We start from the raw sequence: 13,399 nt of genomic DNA on the forward strand, positions 1-13,399 counted from the left end.
TCGCACGCTTCCCAACCTGCTGCCATGGGAAAAAAACCTGCAACCCCTGGTGTCCTTATAGGGTAACAATGTTTTATTAAACTACAAACATGGCGTGATTGTCAAGGAAGAGACAGGTTGCCCAGGCTACATTATAATAATACAAAGATAGGAAATGTTTGAGAAATAAAGGAGAGAGGGAGGATATTTGAGTGACTCTTGACAATAATCACCCAATTGATTGACTGCACTCGTGTATTTGGACAACAGAGACTCTCCGCTCTTTTCAGCCACAGGTACAATTATAAATATCGTTAAGTAAAACACACAAATACAGTATCAATATTGTTCTTCCTTTTAAACCAAGTAATAAATAGAAAGTTACCGGACTCTAATTGTTTTGTTGAGCAGCTTTTAGGGCACATACGGTATCAAATGATTGTAAGCTACATTATGGTCTTCTACGACCATGTGTTTCTAGCTATTGTTACATTTAACCATGATAATTATTACCATGTGTCTTAGTATTACTTTTACAGATTTCAGGTATCGTTATTGTACTGTATGCATTGCACTCCTGGCGGCACGGTAGGCGACCGGTTAGCACATCTGCTTCACAGTTCTGAGGACCGTTGTTCAAATCCCGGCCTCGCCTGTGTGGACTGAATGTGATTGCGAATGGTTGTTTGTTTATATGTGCCCTGCGATTGGCTGGCGACCAGTTCAGGGTGTACACCGCATCTCGCCCGCGACCCTTGTGAGGATAAGCGGAACAGAAAATGGATGCATGGATGGATGGGCCGCCCCTGCAATGTTTCAGTTCAAGTTTTATACCTGTTAGCGATTTTTTGTTGTTGTTCTTTGCCACTGTGGCCCAAGTGCTTGGTCTGGGAATCTGTTGAGTCCCTTTATTAAATAAATGACACAACTAATTTGCTTATGCTAATTGTGGTTATTTTGAGATGTTCTTGATGCACTTCCATGTAATGTTCCTTCTCCTCTCTGCATATGTAAATAGCGGCTGAAGAATAAACTAAAATCCTTGTTTACCAGAAATGGTGGTTTGCGTGATTGGCATCAACTTCCACACAAAAATAAAAAGTAATACATTTGGCACTTTATTCACAAATAACATCTTGAGAGGACCAAGAATGTTTGATAGCATTACAGAAACCTTAAAAATAGCTATCAGTAACCAATGAAAAAAGTACTGAATAATACTATTTACTTTGGTGAAAAATATGGATCCATCTGTCATTAAAATGTGAGCTATGCAAAGGAATATAAAGACAGCTTTATTTTATCCTCAGAATAACAATATTCATAAAAGAAAAGTCTCACAAGCAAAATGTTGAACCGTACAGTAGATACAGTATTTCATTAGCAATACTCCCACAGGCTTTTATTTTTTATTTTTTTTATACAAAATGTACACTATACAACATGAATAACCACGTGAGTTGGCACACTATTAAAAAGGGGATGTTGTACAAACAGTATATAACTAAGGCTAAATATATATATATATATTTTTTTTATTACAATCAATAGGCATTTATAAAGGCTTGTTGGATCTGTCGGCCGTCTAATTTCTACCGCCATCTAGCATCAATAGTAATCTCGCTAAAAAAATAGAAACTATAAATCTATAATAGAGACCGATAAAAAAGTGTCTGTGACAACACAGACATGGAGGAGCTTATTGAGGAAATACCTCCCGAAACAAAGCCCTTGTCCTATCTTGATACTTTCTGCTGAGACAAAGATTAGTTTCTATTACTCTTCTTATTAAGACCTAATTTACACAGGAGAGCCTTGTGCCTATGTCTAATTGACACTGTATTGTTAGGATCCTTGTGTTGTTTAAGGACAAAACGTGGCGGTTTTAGTCTTTTTGGAATCCGAGGTTGTTCATTGGCAGGCCTGCTGCACTTGATTCATCAGCTCCCCGAAGCGATCAAAGAGCCCCTCCAGCCAAGCTCCGTTCCGCAGGCACTTCTGTACGGTTTCCTCCTGCCCCAGCTCGCCCGCCTGCACCCGCTGGGTGGCGATCTGGAGAACAGATACCATGATGATAAGGATGACCCTCCATAAAGCAGAGATCTACTACAGTATCAAGCGTCTCACCTCGTCCTTGCACATGAGGTATGTGTGGTACTTGTAGTGCTGTAGAGAGTGATAAAGAGAGAACCACTGGGTTTTCTGTTGGTCCACAGTGTACTCCTATACAGGATAAAGACACAGTAAATTATGTGCGATTGCACCCTCTGCTGGACAGACGACTTGAATGCACCCATAACAAGAGTGCCATAAGGAGTTTGAGGCCAAAGCAACAACAGAAATGGTTGTTGCTTTGAAAACAATGGTACCTTGACTTACAAGTGACCGGAGTTAGGTTTTTTTTTGCTTTGACTTGGGGGCAAAAAAAGTGCTAGAAGGCGACAGCAAACTCAACTCACTTCACAATTAGCAGCAGTTTGCCACAAAGGGAAATCTCCTTCAGAAAAGAGGTTTCAAGGTGTTTATTGCCACTTCCAGTTACTTTACTGACAAACTAATAAGGAGAATTACACACTTAAAACATCCATATCACATTTAATGTCCACTAGCTTAATGCTTTCGCACACTGCAAAATGCCATAGACAGGCTAACAAATAGCATCTATGTGGCGGTAGCATCATTCTTTAAGCAATGGATATTTGAACACAACAACACATTTTACAGACAACAAAATAATACTCACAGGCATACTGTATATCCTTTCCATTCATTCCAATGGGTAACAATGATTTAAGATAAGAGTTTTGAGAAACAAGCATGGTCAAGGAATGAATGAAACTCCGAAGTCGAGGAACCACTGTATGTGTGTTCACTTTGGCGCCATTTTGTGGCACCTTGTATAATTCTTACATTTATTTTAAGTGATATTTACACTCCCTATACTCTTCCTTTCTATTCATCCATCCATCCATCCATCCATTTTCTGAGCCGCTTCTCCTCACTAGGGTCGCGGGCGTGCTGGAGCCTATCCCGGCTATCTATCGGGCAGGAGGCGGGGTACACCCTGAACCGGTTGCCAGCCAATCGCAGGGCACATAGAAACAAACAACCATTCGCACTCACATTCACACCTACGGGCAATTTAGAGTTGTCAATTAACTTACCATGCATGTTTTGGGGATGTGGGAGGAAACCGGAGTGCCCGTAGAAAACCCTCGCAGGCACAGGGAGAACATGCAAACTCCACATAGGAGGGACCGGGGATTGACCCCAGTCCTCAGAACTGTGAGGCGGACGCTCTAACCAGTCGGCCACCGTGCCTTCCCTTTCTATTCAGCTCTAGTTAAAAAAGCCACAACAATTAACAAAATGAACGTAAGTGTCTTACCTGCGGCACTTTATTAGGCATCCTGTAAGGCTTCATGGTCTTCTTGTTGTAAGCCGTCCCACCAAGACGCACTTTGAAGGCGGGTGTTTCCCCGTCGTTCGTCAGCTCCGTGACCACCAAGATCTCTGGGAAGCTGTCCAGTGCCGTCTGAAGACACAAGACGGGTGTCGACAAACGGTAACGATACTGGTACACATTACAGTGGTCCCCCGCTATGCCTCGGTTCATTGGTCACGCCCATTCGCGGATTTGTCAACAATTGTTTTCATGGGTTTTTACAGTGTACAGGCAAGTCAAATTTAGAGTACTAACGTCTACTGGCTTTGTGTGTGTTAAAGTAGCAGTTGTATTAAGGTTTATAATTACTGTAACTGTATGAGTTAGCATTAAGCTAGCAGACTTTCGTTAGATGAAATGATAAGTTGAACATTTTGGTATTTAAATAGACAATATTTAAATCTCTTTTGTTTTGTGTCAATTCTACAGTCAATTTTAACTGGGGGTGACAAACAGATTGAAGCAAGCACGCTGTGATCACATTACAGTGTTCTCCCCCTATGTACACAGTAAGCACGCCTCTGATTTGGAGAACTGTGTGAGCGAGAGAGTGAGGACGGGCGCCTGAGAATACTTTAAAAAGTGTCTTTTATTACGTTTAAGCGTGTTTAAAGTGTGGGAGGGGTAAAACTCTTTTATGCTCTTTTTATATAGCAGAATTTCAGTGGCATGTATGATCTAATAGCAACCATGTGACAAAACTCACCTTGAGGACTTGCTCAATGTGCAGTTTGTGAAGCAAGTGTTTCCTGTTGTCAGTGATCAAGCCCTCCATCCTTCTCATATGTGGCAGCAGTAACTCATCTGCAGATGTGACAAGGCAGGTAAAGTCAGCTCTCCGGCGGGAAACCACACTTTCCATATTATAGGTGAGAAGAGTCTTTTGGCAATTTACCATTAGCTCGCTCAAGTTCTGTCATCAGATCTTCGTCGAGGGCAACACTGACGAGCAGTTCCACAAAGCTCCTGAAAGTCTCCTTCATAGTTCGTGTGTTGAGTAGTCGTGATGCAAAAGGCACAGGAGGGTTCAACTCTGAAGATATGACAGGGAAGAAACACATTTAGACGGCAGTCATGGTTAAAACTCCCTAAAAATCTGAGAACAATCAAAGCGCTCGTTTACCATCTTCTCCTGTGGATGATCCCGAGGCAGTGGGTGACAACGCCTCTTTCCATTTTCTTCTCTTCTTCGGCGGGGGCTCTGCTCTTAGCTTGAGGGGTTTGGGACGAGGATTTTGACTCGGAGATGACGGGAAAGGGCCGGCTGTATAGCCCAGCAAAGTCTTCACCTGAATACCCCTGTAAAGCAGACCAAAGGATGGCATCACCTGCCACATGCCACATGCCACAAACTGTGCTCAACCCTCGTAGGTCTGCAGTGTAAACGCACCTTAGTGAGTTCATAGGCTTGCAGCGTGGCTTCTGACTGCACACCCGGACATACTCCCTTTTGTTGACTGTGTCCAGAAACTTCACATAGACCCTTTGGTACATAGTCTTAGCATCGCCAAAGTATCCAAGATACTACACACAGAAAACATGTTGAATTAGATTCAACTAAAAAGGCGTAATCTTAGATGACCACAATCACATTCCATTTGACATCTCAGTAATCTCATACATGCCAATACACAAATGGCCAAAAGACCAATCAATTTTCAAAATTAAAGTAGCTACAATTTTTTTTGCCTGTTACGCTTTCTCCAAAAAGTAAATTTTTCAGATAGGAGGTTTTGCGTTTTGGCCATCGATATACAGTTGGGTCAAGAAGCAATTAGACGGTGACAAATGGTTTTTACTTGATGGGACACTTATTTGAGTAATGCATGCTTACTCACACTGTTAGTAGCAGAGAAGACGCGCTTCCCATCTCTTAACTCAGGCACAAATTTCTGCAGCAAAGCCTTCTGGACTTTCCAGATGGCAGGAGGCTCACTTCCTGCGCGCATTGTCCCCTGGTCACATCCCACAATACATATTCATTTAAACACTGAGAGAAGGAAATTGTTTCTGTAAATAGGGGAAATCACTTATGTTGCATTTAGGTTTACTTCCTTGACTAGGGAATAATTTTCTTGTTTTTAATACCTTCAAGGTTTCAATATCATCATTCCTCACAACAAACTCGTCTCTTTCCCGGTACATTCCTTCCCCTCCACTGTCCGAAAGCTCCTCGTCAGTCAGTCCCTCGATTGCCACACTTGTTAACTGCACAGCGAGCTGGCCAGGCGGCAGCGCCGCTTTTGGCTCCTGCCTGGTCGCAGCTGTGGTTACTATGGCGACTGTGGTGTGCGTTTGAGCAGCAGTGGGCATTAGTTGCAAGCAGGTCTCTGTGATGTTGAGTGGCATGACGGGAACTTGGACTGCTTTTAGCGCCATATTGGCGACGTGGTTATCTGCAGCAAGATTAAACATGTGGATAATGGTTAATTTTTATTAAATGTCTTCAAATATCCATCTTTAGTCTAGGTGAGGTGTTGGGGACCTGAGGCCCGCAAGAACATCCAGCCCACAATGCAATTCTAAAAACAAACAATACCTCAAAGACACTGTAATAAAAATCTTCAAGAATTTAATCCACAAACACCGACAATATAATATTAATATATGTTTGATTGATGCATCATATTTTTTCATAGATTTAGTATGGCCCATGTAGGACTTTAAAATGGCCTCCCACCTATGATCTAGTTCGGGGTGCAGAAAAGTGTGGGCACCCGTCGTCTAGGTTTACCTAAAACTGACGGTTCCAGACAAACGTAGTGTTACTATACCTGGCTTGGCTTTCCGTTCTGAAGGCTCATCAAGAGCAGATAGCACTGAGCTGATGCTGTTCCTCAGTGCCTGGTTTTTCCCCGAGTTCTCCTCTTCATCAGAGCTAAATGATGGCAGGGTCTCCAAGTTCTTTTGTAGCTCTTCATTCAGACGTTTATGCTGAGAGCTCGTTACCTGACACTGCTGGGAAATCAGAGAACCCGACAGAGTCTGAATTTTGGGGAGCAAAACACATGGCTGTGGTGGTGGTGGTCTGGCCAAGGAAACATGTTTTTTGGGGCGAGTAATAGTTCTTGAAGGACTGGGGGAGTACTGCTGTTTGGGTCCGGATTTTATGAAGTCCAGGAAAGAGCCGATGAAACCATTTTTCACTTCTGGTTGTTTGGCTTCCACTTCCCGAATCTTCTGCCTGATTCTTTCCTGCTGTGGACAACCGTCATACACACTTTGTGAAGCAGATGGGCTGGTGTCGCCGCCCTTGGAGATATGTCGCTTTGCCTGCGCAGTACGCTTGGCTGGTTTAGGTGGTACATTATCGTCTCCGGAAGCCTCTGGCCTTGTCAAAGTCTTTGAGCCGGCTTTCTTTTTAGGAAAGTCTTTCACACTTTGGCATTCTAAGAGGCCATTCTCAGTTTTGATACACTTTGCATTACCTTTGACACTGCTCTGGAAACCTGAGGGGTCATAAATCTGCCCTGCTGAGTGACAGTTGTTTTCAGAGCTGTCTCCATCCCCATTTGTGTCGAGATCAGGATTGTTGCGGTGGTGAAGGGACTGTCCTTGGCGGTCTGTAGAGATCTGTGTTCCATTTGGTGTCATGGGCACGGAGTGAGTGTTAGTGTCTGTGAGGATTGTCTGTTGAGCTGTTGAGAAACTAGGTGACATTTGCGTTATGTCCACCGTCTGAAAGTGATTCTTGGCATCGACAGGACTTTGCATCACTGCCATTTGAACCTCTGTGGAGGATGTACCTTTGACTAAGTCTTGTGGTGTGACGCCACAAGCAGCCACAGTAGCAGCCAGGATGTCGTCAACGTTTGATAAAATATTTCTGTCATCCGCAAGTAACATGGAGTCCGAGAAGCAAAGAGAGTTAAGGGCAAAGTGGTTCTTAGCATTATTTGACTGGTGAATAGCTGACTGGCTGTAGTGGTCTTTAGAAGAATCAGGGCATCCTGAGCTCTGCTCTGGCACAACTGCGGCTTGCTGACTTTGGCTTTCAGAGACAGTGGGACATAGCATGTCCCGATCCATCTGGAGATACTGAATATTAAGAGGGCCCAAGCCTTGAGCTGACTGAAGACCCTGCACTGATACCACCTTTGAAGGCACCTGGGCATTGTGCACAAGGGGCTGCTGAAGAAAAATCATCTGATTAGGCTCCAAGAGAACCTGACCACTTGGGACAGTGATAAACTGGGTGTGGTCCTGGTGATTTTGTTGTGCCTCGGATGATTTAATGAGGACGGGGTGGTGCTTAACTGGCTCTGGGCTAAGGAGTACATGTGAAGATATAATACTGGAGTTGGTTGTTTTTGGATCGGCATTTTCCTGCCCATTGGCACCACTGAGGTGACTGTGCTGTTGACTTCGAGAGCTCTTCCTTTCATCCCTAACTTGTGCTGTGTTCAGCTGTGTAAGCTGGTCATCAGAATGTGAAGTGTCCCTGATGACGCTTTGCGTTTTGTGGAGGTCATCCATTTTTGAAACAATATAGATGACATTGTTGTGAGCTGCCGTGGTGCCGTTTGCAACAGAGCCCTCCATGGATACCTGTTGGAGAGCCTGTAGCTCCTGGATAGGAAGTTCTTCAAATGCTGGTTTGCCATATGTTGGCTTTATGTCCTTTATTGATGAGCTTATATTATCATTCAAAGTTTCGGTAGTTGACGGGTAAGTATCAGACACAGTCTCATAAATATGTTTAGACTGCACTGTTGCCTGCTGGGAAATGGTGACGGGAAGTCTTTTAATCCCTACAGAGCCTTGCATCAGGGTGTAGTTTTGTGCAGGAATCGACAAATCCTGTCCACAGGTGGGTTGGTAAGAGGAGTTCATGGATTGTACTGTGGCATAGCGCTGAGACTGAGTCACTGAAGCCAGCTCCTTTGACTCCGCCTTATAAACCACGTTTGGGTCAGTCTGAGAATGAGACGAGGAATAGCTCTCTGAGAGAGTCCCCTGACACAAACCCTCAACCTGGACACCATACTGTTCTTGGCTCAGCCCTGGACTGGAAGAGTACACAAGAGCCTCACTCACAGATGCCCCATTGCCAGACAGACTGGAGAGGGAAGGAAGTGTCTTGTATAGGGAAGACAAATTCCCCGATGAGGAATGAGAGGGCTGTGACTGGGTATGTGTCGTGATGTAGTTTTGGGACAGAGTGCTGGACAGAAGGCTGGATAGTTGGTTAGCAATTACAGAGTTCTGCTTTTGCCCAGAAGAGGAATAATGCTCAGGCGACTGAGATGCTAGGTTCTGAGAAAGTCTGTGACTCTCCTCATGGCCAGCAGAAGCAAATTTCGAGCAATACTCTTTTGCTGTCGGCCCAGTGGTGCATGAATAGCTTTGAGTAACTGAGTCAGCTTTGTGTTGTAGGGCACCGTTGACCCGATGAGATGAATCTTTTTCTGTGGAAGGGCTGCAAGATTCCGGGGTCTCACGGGATCGGTCTTGTCGGTAGGACATACCTACCTCACTACCAGAGCCATAGTACCCCTGTAAGGAGTCATCAGAATTGGGTACTTGCTCTGAGGTTGTCTGGGTAGTAGAAGGCCTCTGGTGGTGTTTGATCACACTACATTCTCGCTGAAGTGCTCTCTCAACAGAGCCTGAAAAAACAGCGGCCCCGTAGGATTGTGAGGCACTATGAGGGGCGGGCGGGGCGGATGGCAAAAGGCTAAACTGTGGTTGTAGAAGGTGCGGGGCTGACTCCTGAGCTGAGCGGTATGTGGAGGACTGGACTGGTAGAGGTGAGCCCAAAACGGGTCCAGAAAGGTTGAAGGCCAGGGCAGTTGGAAGCACAGTTTGGCTCTGTTTGAGTTGGAGGAGTGGGTCGTGTTGAGACAAGAGACCATTGGTTGAAGTGCTTAGGGCTGGATCCTGATGAGCCAGGGAAGAGTTGGCAGAATAACTCCTGGAAGTATAAGGACCGGTGTGTTGATAGCTTGACAGAGCAGCTGGAGAAGGAAATGTGGCAGTAGAAGGCAAAGCACCAGTGAGATATAGCTCTGTGGTGGAAGAGTTGGTACCTGCATTGCACACATTGATAATATCAGAAATGGGAAGGCAATATTTTATTTTATTTACAATATTTGTGGTCAATGGAACATTTGTAACTTTTGCAGTTCATTACGGATGACAAAAACGTTCTAAGGAGAGATAATGTGTTTTCACCTGCAGTCCATGGTGGCGGTCTAAAAGGAGGAACTAGCGAGGCACTAACTGGACTTCTTGATTCTATTGCTGAAAGGAAGCTCATGATTGAGGTCTCTGAAGTATTAATATTTGTGTCAAGTGCTCCTGCAAGTCAACAGCAAAAGATGAGAAAAATCAGGACAATGTTAATAATCACTTCTTTTGTAAAGAACAAAACACACAAAACTTTAGAGGTCAAACTGTCATCTGCAGCAAATCTGGTGAGACACACACCCGAGACACAATCCTCCATGTGCATGTTCATCACACCAATTTACACTGGACTTTACACCGATCTGATTGGCTGGATCGGTATCGGCCGATAATTAGCATTTTATGCTGATCGGCTTTCATGTCATAATTATCCGATCCGATCAATGACGTCATTGATCGGCTCTGCAAAAGACATTTCCTCCGTGTCGCCCTCGCGTATGAATCCAAAAGCTACTTTATTTTTAGCCTTGTCACGTGTCTTGCAGCGTAGTACTGTAACTATCTGACGGCCAATAAAGTTTTTTCAATCTTGTCGGTGAAAAAACACGTCATCGGCGTGGGACTATTTTGCGGTGTCTCGGACAAACAACACGTAATTTATTTGCAGTCTGTGCACAACTGAAGTACGTCATGGGGAAAGTCATCTAAATGCTTCAACACAACAAAGAATGAAGAATGTACACAAGGAAGAGCATGCCTCGTTCAAGCAACGCAGCGTGGGGGGAAAAAAAAGGAAAAGCCAAACGGACTCAAACTCTGGACAACACCCGTCCATATAGCCGGTGACAGTGAAAAAGTTAGAGTAAGCATGTCGTTAACAGTATTTGTTAAAGTAATGTAATTGCAATAAAGTAATTTAATTACAGTAAGTGAGCACCCATTATTTCTGTCATGTTGTAATGTTGATTTGACCTTAACTTATGTCAGTGGCCAATCCTTGAATGCCCGCTAGAGGTCATTGATGTTTTGACCTTTGTCTAAAATGAGACTATACTAGAGAATACTTTAAGATACTCAGTATACAGTACACAAGTATACACAATAAATGAGCAAGTCATGTAAATAGACACATTGCTCCATCTTGTGATCGGATCGGTGACCACAAAAGTCCTGATCGTGTAAAGCCTAATTTACACTCAAGTTATCAAAGTGGAAGTGGTTTTAGTTTAGATCTATTCAGAAATGGCCGTATTTTAACTCTTATGTGAAATGTCACTTAAAACATTTTCCCTTTTTAATGGGAAACATTTACAAATTTGAATAAATAGAGTAGCATCCTGGAGGGGATTGTGTGCACATTGAGAGGCTCCACTTTATTCCTTAATTACGATGACAGAATATGGCCTTCTGGCACATGAGAAGGACGTATTTCAAAACAAAATGCTTCACAACTCACCTGTAGCAGCAGGAAGATGTGCTGTCGTGTAGGTGGGGAGCTGCTGTATTGAAGTGTAGCTCTGCCGCTGGAGGAGCCCTGCATCAAGCTGCGCTGCAGCATAACTGGAACTGAATGTACAACAACACAACTAAATCACACCTGTTTTTAAGATGTACAGTATTCAATCAGAAAAAACGCTGAAATATTGCAAATGATCAGTGTTGTCAAATCGGTCTTGTAATTACAGTATTCTGTCTGAATTGCGCAAACATTTGCATCAGGGGATTGCCAAGGGACAGTAACCAGCCTTTTAGTCCAGTTCTGCCTTGGTACTTTAGCTTAATGAGATAATTTGTCAACATTCACTTTGATTCATTCATTTCTGTGGGAGTTGTCATTTCTAGTACAGGACTGCAAAATTTAACCCAAGCTTATCTCCATCTTACATTCTACAAAGGTTACTGTTATGGCTCCATCTTGCAATGGAAGCACAATCAATTTTAAGCAAGATACCTTTGATATGAACAGATCGATGAAAAGTATATCCATCTCTTTGCGTATAATCCAATCAGAGCCGACAACCAACAATATATGTTGTGTGCTCAGCTGATGAGAGTAACTTTGTCTTTCTGAGCCTTTAATCACACCCACTGGTAAATCAATTCCTGTATCATGTTAATTGACAACTACAGTATAAGCCAAGTTCTGTTTTATTAGACTTTATTGGCTTAATTTAATGAATGACTATGCCCTTTACTCGCTTTCACTTTTTAAAAAAGCATACAGCCGAATCACGTATGTGTCACTTGAGAATTATGAGTTATTTACAACACCCACGACCACTTTAGCCACCAAGTATGGTTTCTATTACTTACTGGGGAAGAAGTTGCAATAAGTTCACTAACATTAGCATGTTAGTGAGCTCGCTCCTTTACTGTGCTTCGGTAATGACGTTATAAGTAACTACATTTAACGTGACTATTTAATATGAATAAATAAAAGATACAAGTTTAAAAAATAAAAAAAATAAAAAAGCATAAATCGCACTATCGCTACTTTGGGGGACTGAAGCAATTGTTGTTTTGACTGCCTGGACACGTTGTTGATTTGTGAGTCACGGAGAATAACGCAGTCCCACCAAAGTTATATAAACTTGGCACGCAGCACTGTGTATGTATACAAATATACATTTTAGTTTATTGAAAAATGCCCGCAAGCACGGCGAGAAGGCGCCGTGCTAGCTAAAACTAGCAAGGTAGAACGCATAAAAATATTTAAAAAAAAAAAAAAAAACACTAAGAAAGCGGCACACAAGTTAGCCACAACTTGGACGAGAATGTTTGAATTCTTTAAACTCGCCTGTTTTCCGTAACAACGTCAGAGCTCGCTGTACTCCCTTCAGACTACAGCTAGGCCCTCCAACACCGACATTTCCTTCGTAAGGTGACCCACCATCCCCTCCTCCCTCCATCCATCAGTTACCTCGGCTTGACGGTAGCCGAGCCGCGGTCATAGGCCCAAGAAGCTGCGAGCTGTGCTGCCGGAGCCAGCGCGTCCGCAAAGCTGGAGCTCGGGTAGTTTCTGTCCATCATCCGGTGAACGGCTCACTTCCCCGGCGGAGCTTCGTGGAGCGGCGGACACACATCGTAGCAGCTGCCGTGCGACCGACCACGGCAGTCCGGTCAGAGCGGCGCACGGTCCGCAAACTCCCCCCGTGAGGTCGTGCTATTCCCCGGATGAAAAAGTGTGCCGCCCCCACCCACCACCACCTCCTCGGTGACTTGTTAGCGTGTGTTCATCTCGTTTTAAATCCTACATGCTTTCATGCACCCATGTTAGCGATTTTCACGTTACGCACGCGCACCTCTACTGGAAGTTTGCTCAATTCCACAAACCCTAATGACTTTGTACACGCTCAAATAAATACGGTATATTTCTATCGTTGTTAGTGTGTGATCTGTTTCCAATTTCAAATTTAATTTAATATATTGTGGAGATCCTCTGAATAAAGATGAATGAAATTGGAAACCATGTTATACAGCCTATATGTCTTAGAACACTCTTTAAAACAAAAACAACTGAAAATTGAAATTCATGCAGTTCAATGTCTCATCTTACAATGCAAAGAAAGCACAAAACAAATTTACAAAAGTTACAAAATAAATCATGGCGTCAATCTATTAACAAAAATGTTTTCTAAACGTTTGACTCCTTCGTCACTTTTGACAGATATTACAGCTGGAACTCTTTCTGGAATAGAAATCGACTATTCGACATAAAGCTCTTCCCATCTTGGATGCAGAAGTTCCCAGAAATATATGGTAATTGGAGGTTGCCTGGCTTTCACTCTTCTGTACATTTTATCCCAAACCAGCTCGATGGGGTTTAAGTCTGGAAAATGCCTTTTT

The 13,399-nt window shown here is 43.4% G+C and overlaps 1 protein-coding gene across 3 annotated transcripts; it reads right to left on the minus strand.

Moving 5' to 3' along the window:
* Positions 1-1,097: 1,097 nt before the first annotated feature.
* Positions 1,098-12,755, minus strand: qser1 (glutamine and serine rich 1). Of its 3 annotated transcripts, XM_061666188.1 has the most exons (13): positions 12,474-12,751; positions 11,010-11,119; positions 9,599-9,724; positions 6,199-9,453; positions 5,513-5,820; positions 5,263-5,379; positions 4,815-4,948; positions 4,548-4,723; positions 4,320-4,457; positions 4,131-4,228; positions 3,368-3,514; positions 2,107-2,202; positions 1,098-2,031 (listed from the first exon to the last, which is right to left on the minus strand). In XM_061666188.1, the coding sequence occupies exons 1-13, from the start codon at positions 12,581-12,583 to the stop codon at positions 1,891-1,893; spliced, it is 4,956 nt and encodes a 1,651-aa protein (XP_061522172.1). In that variant the 5' UTR covers positions 12,584-12,751; the 3' UTR covers positions 1,098-1,890. The 3 variants fall into 3 exon arrangements, with proteins under 3 accessions (XP_061522172.1, XP_061522182.1, XP_061522193.1); XM_061666198.1 differs by lacking the exons at positions 11,010-11,119; positions 12,474-12,751 and having other exon boundaries at positions 6,199-9,338; positions 9,599-9,692; XM_061666209.1 differs by lacking the exons at positions 1,098-2,031; positions 2,107-2,202; positions 3,368-3,514; ... (1 more) ...; positions 4,320-4,457; positions 4,548-4,723 and having other exon boundaries at positions 4,858-4,948; positions 5,263-5,414; positions 12,474-12,755.
* Positions 12,756-13,399: the final 644 nt, after the last annotated feature.

This window comes from Phycodurus eques, chromosome 2 (assembly GCF_024500275.1).
Source record: "Phycodurus eques isolate BA_2022a chromosome 2, UOR_Pequ_1.1, whole genome shotgun sequence".
NCBI classification, from domain to species: domain Eukaryota; kingdom Metazoa; phylum Chordata; class Actinopteri; order Syngnathiformes; family Syngnathidae; genus Phycodurus; species Phycodurus eques.

Coding starts and splice junctions, on each gene's coding strand:
- qser1 (XM_061666188.1), bottom strand. CDS start 12,583: ATGATGGACAGAAACTACCCGAGCTCCAGCTTTGCGGACGCGCTGGCT. Junction 4,949..5,262: donor TCTTCTCTGCTACTAACAGT/GTGAGTAAGCAT, acceptor TTCTGTGTGTAG/TATCTTGGATACTTTGGCGA. Junction 2,203..3,367: donor TGCCTAATAAAGTGCCGCAG/GTAAGACACTTA, acceptor TATCCTGTATAG/GAGTACACTGTGGACCAACA.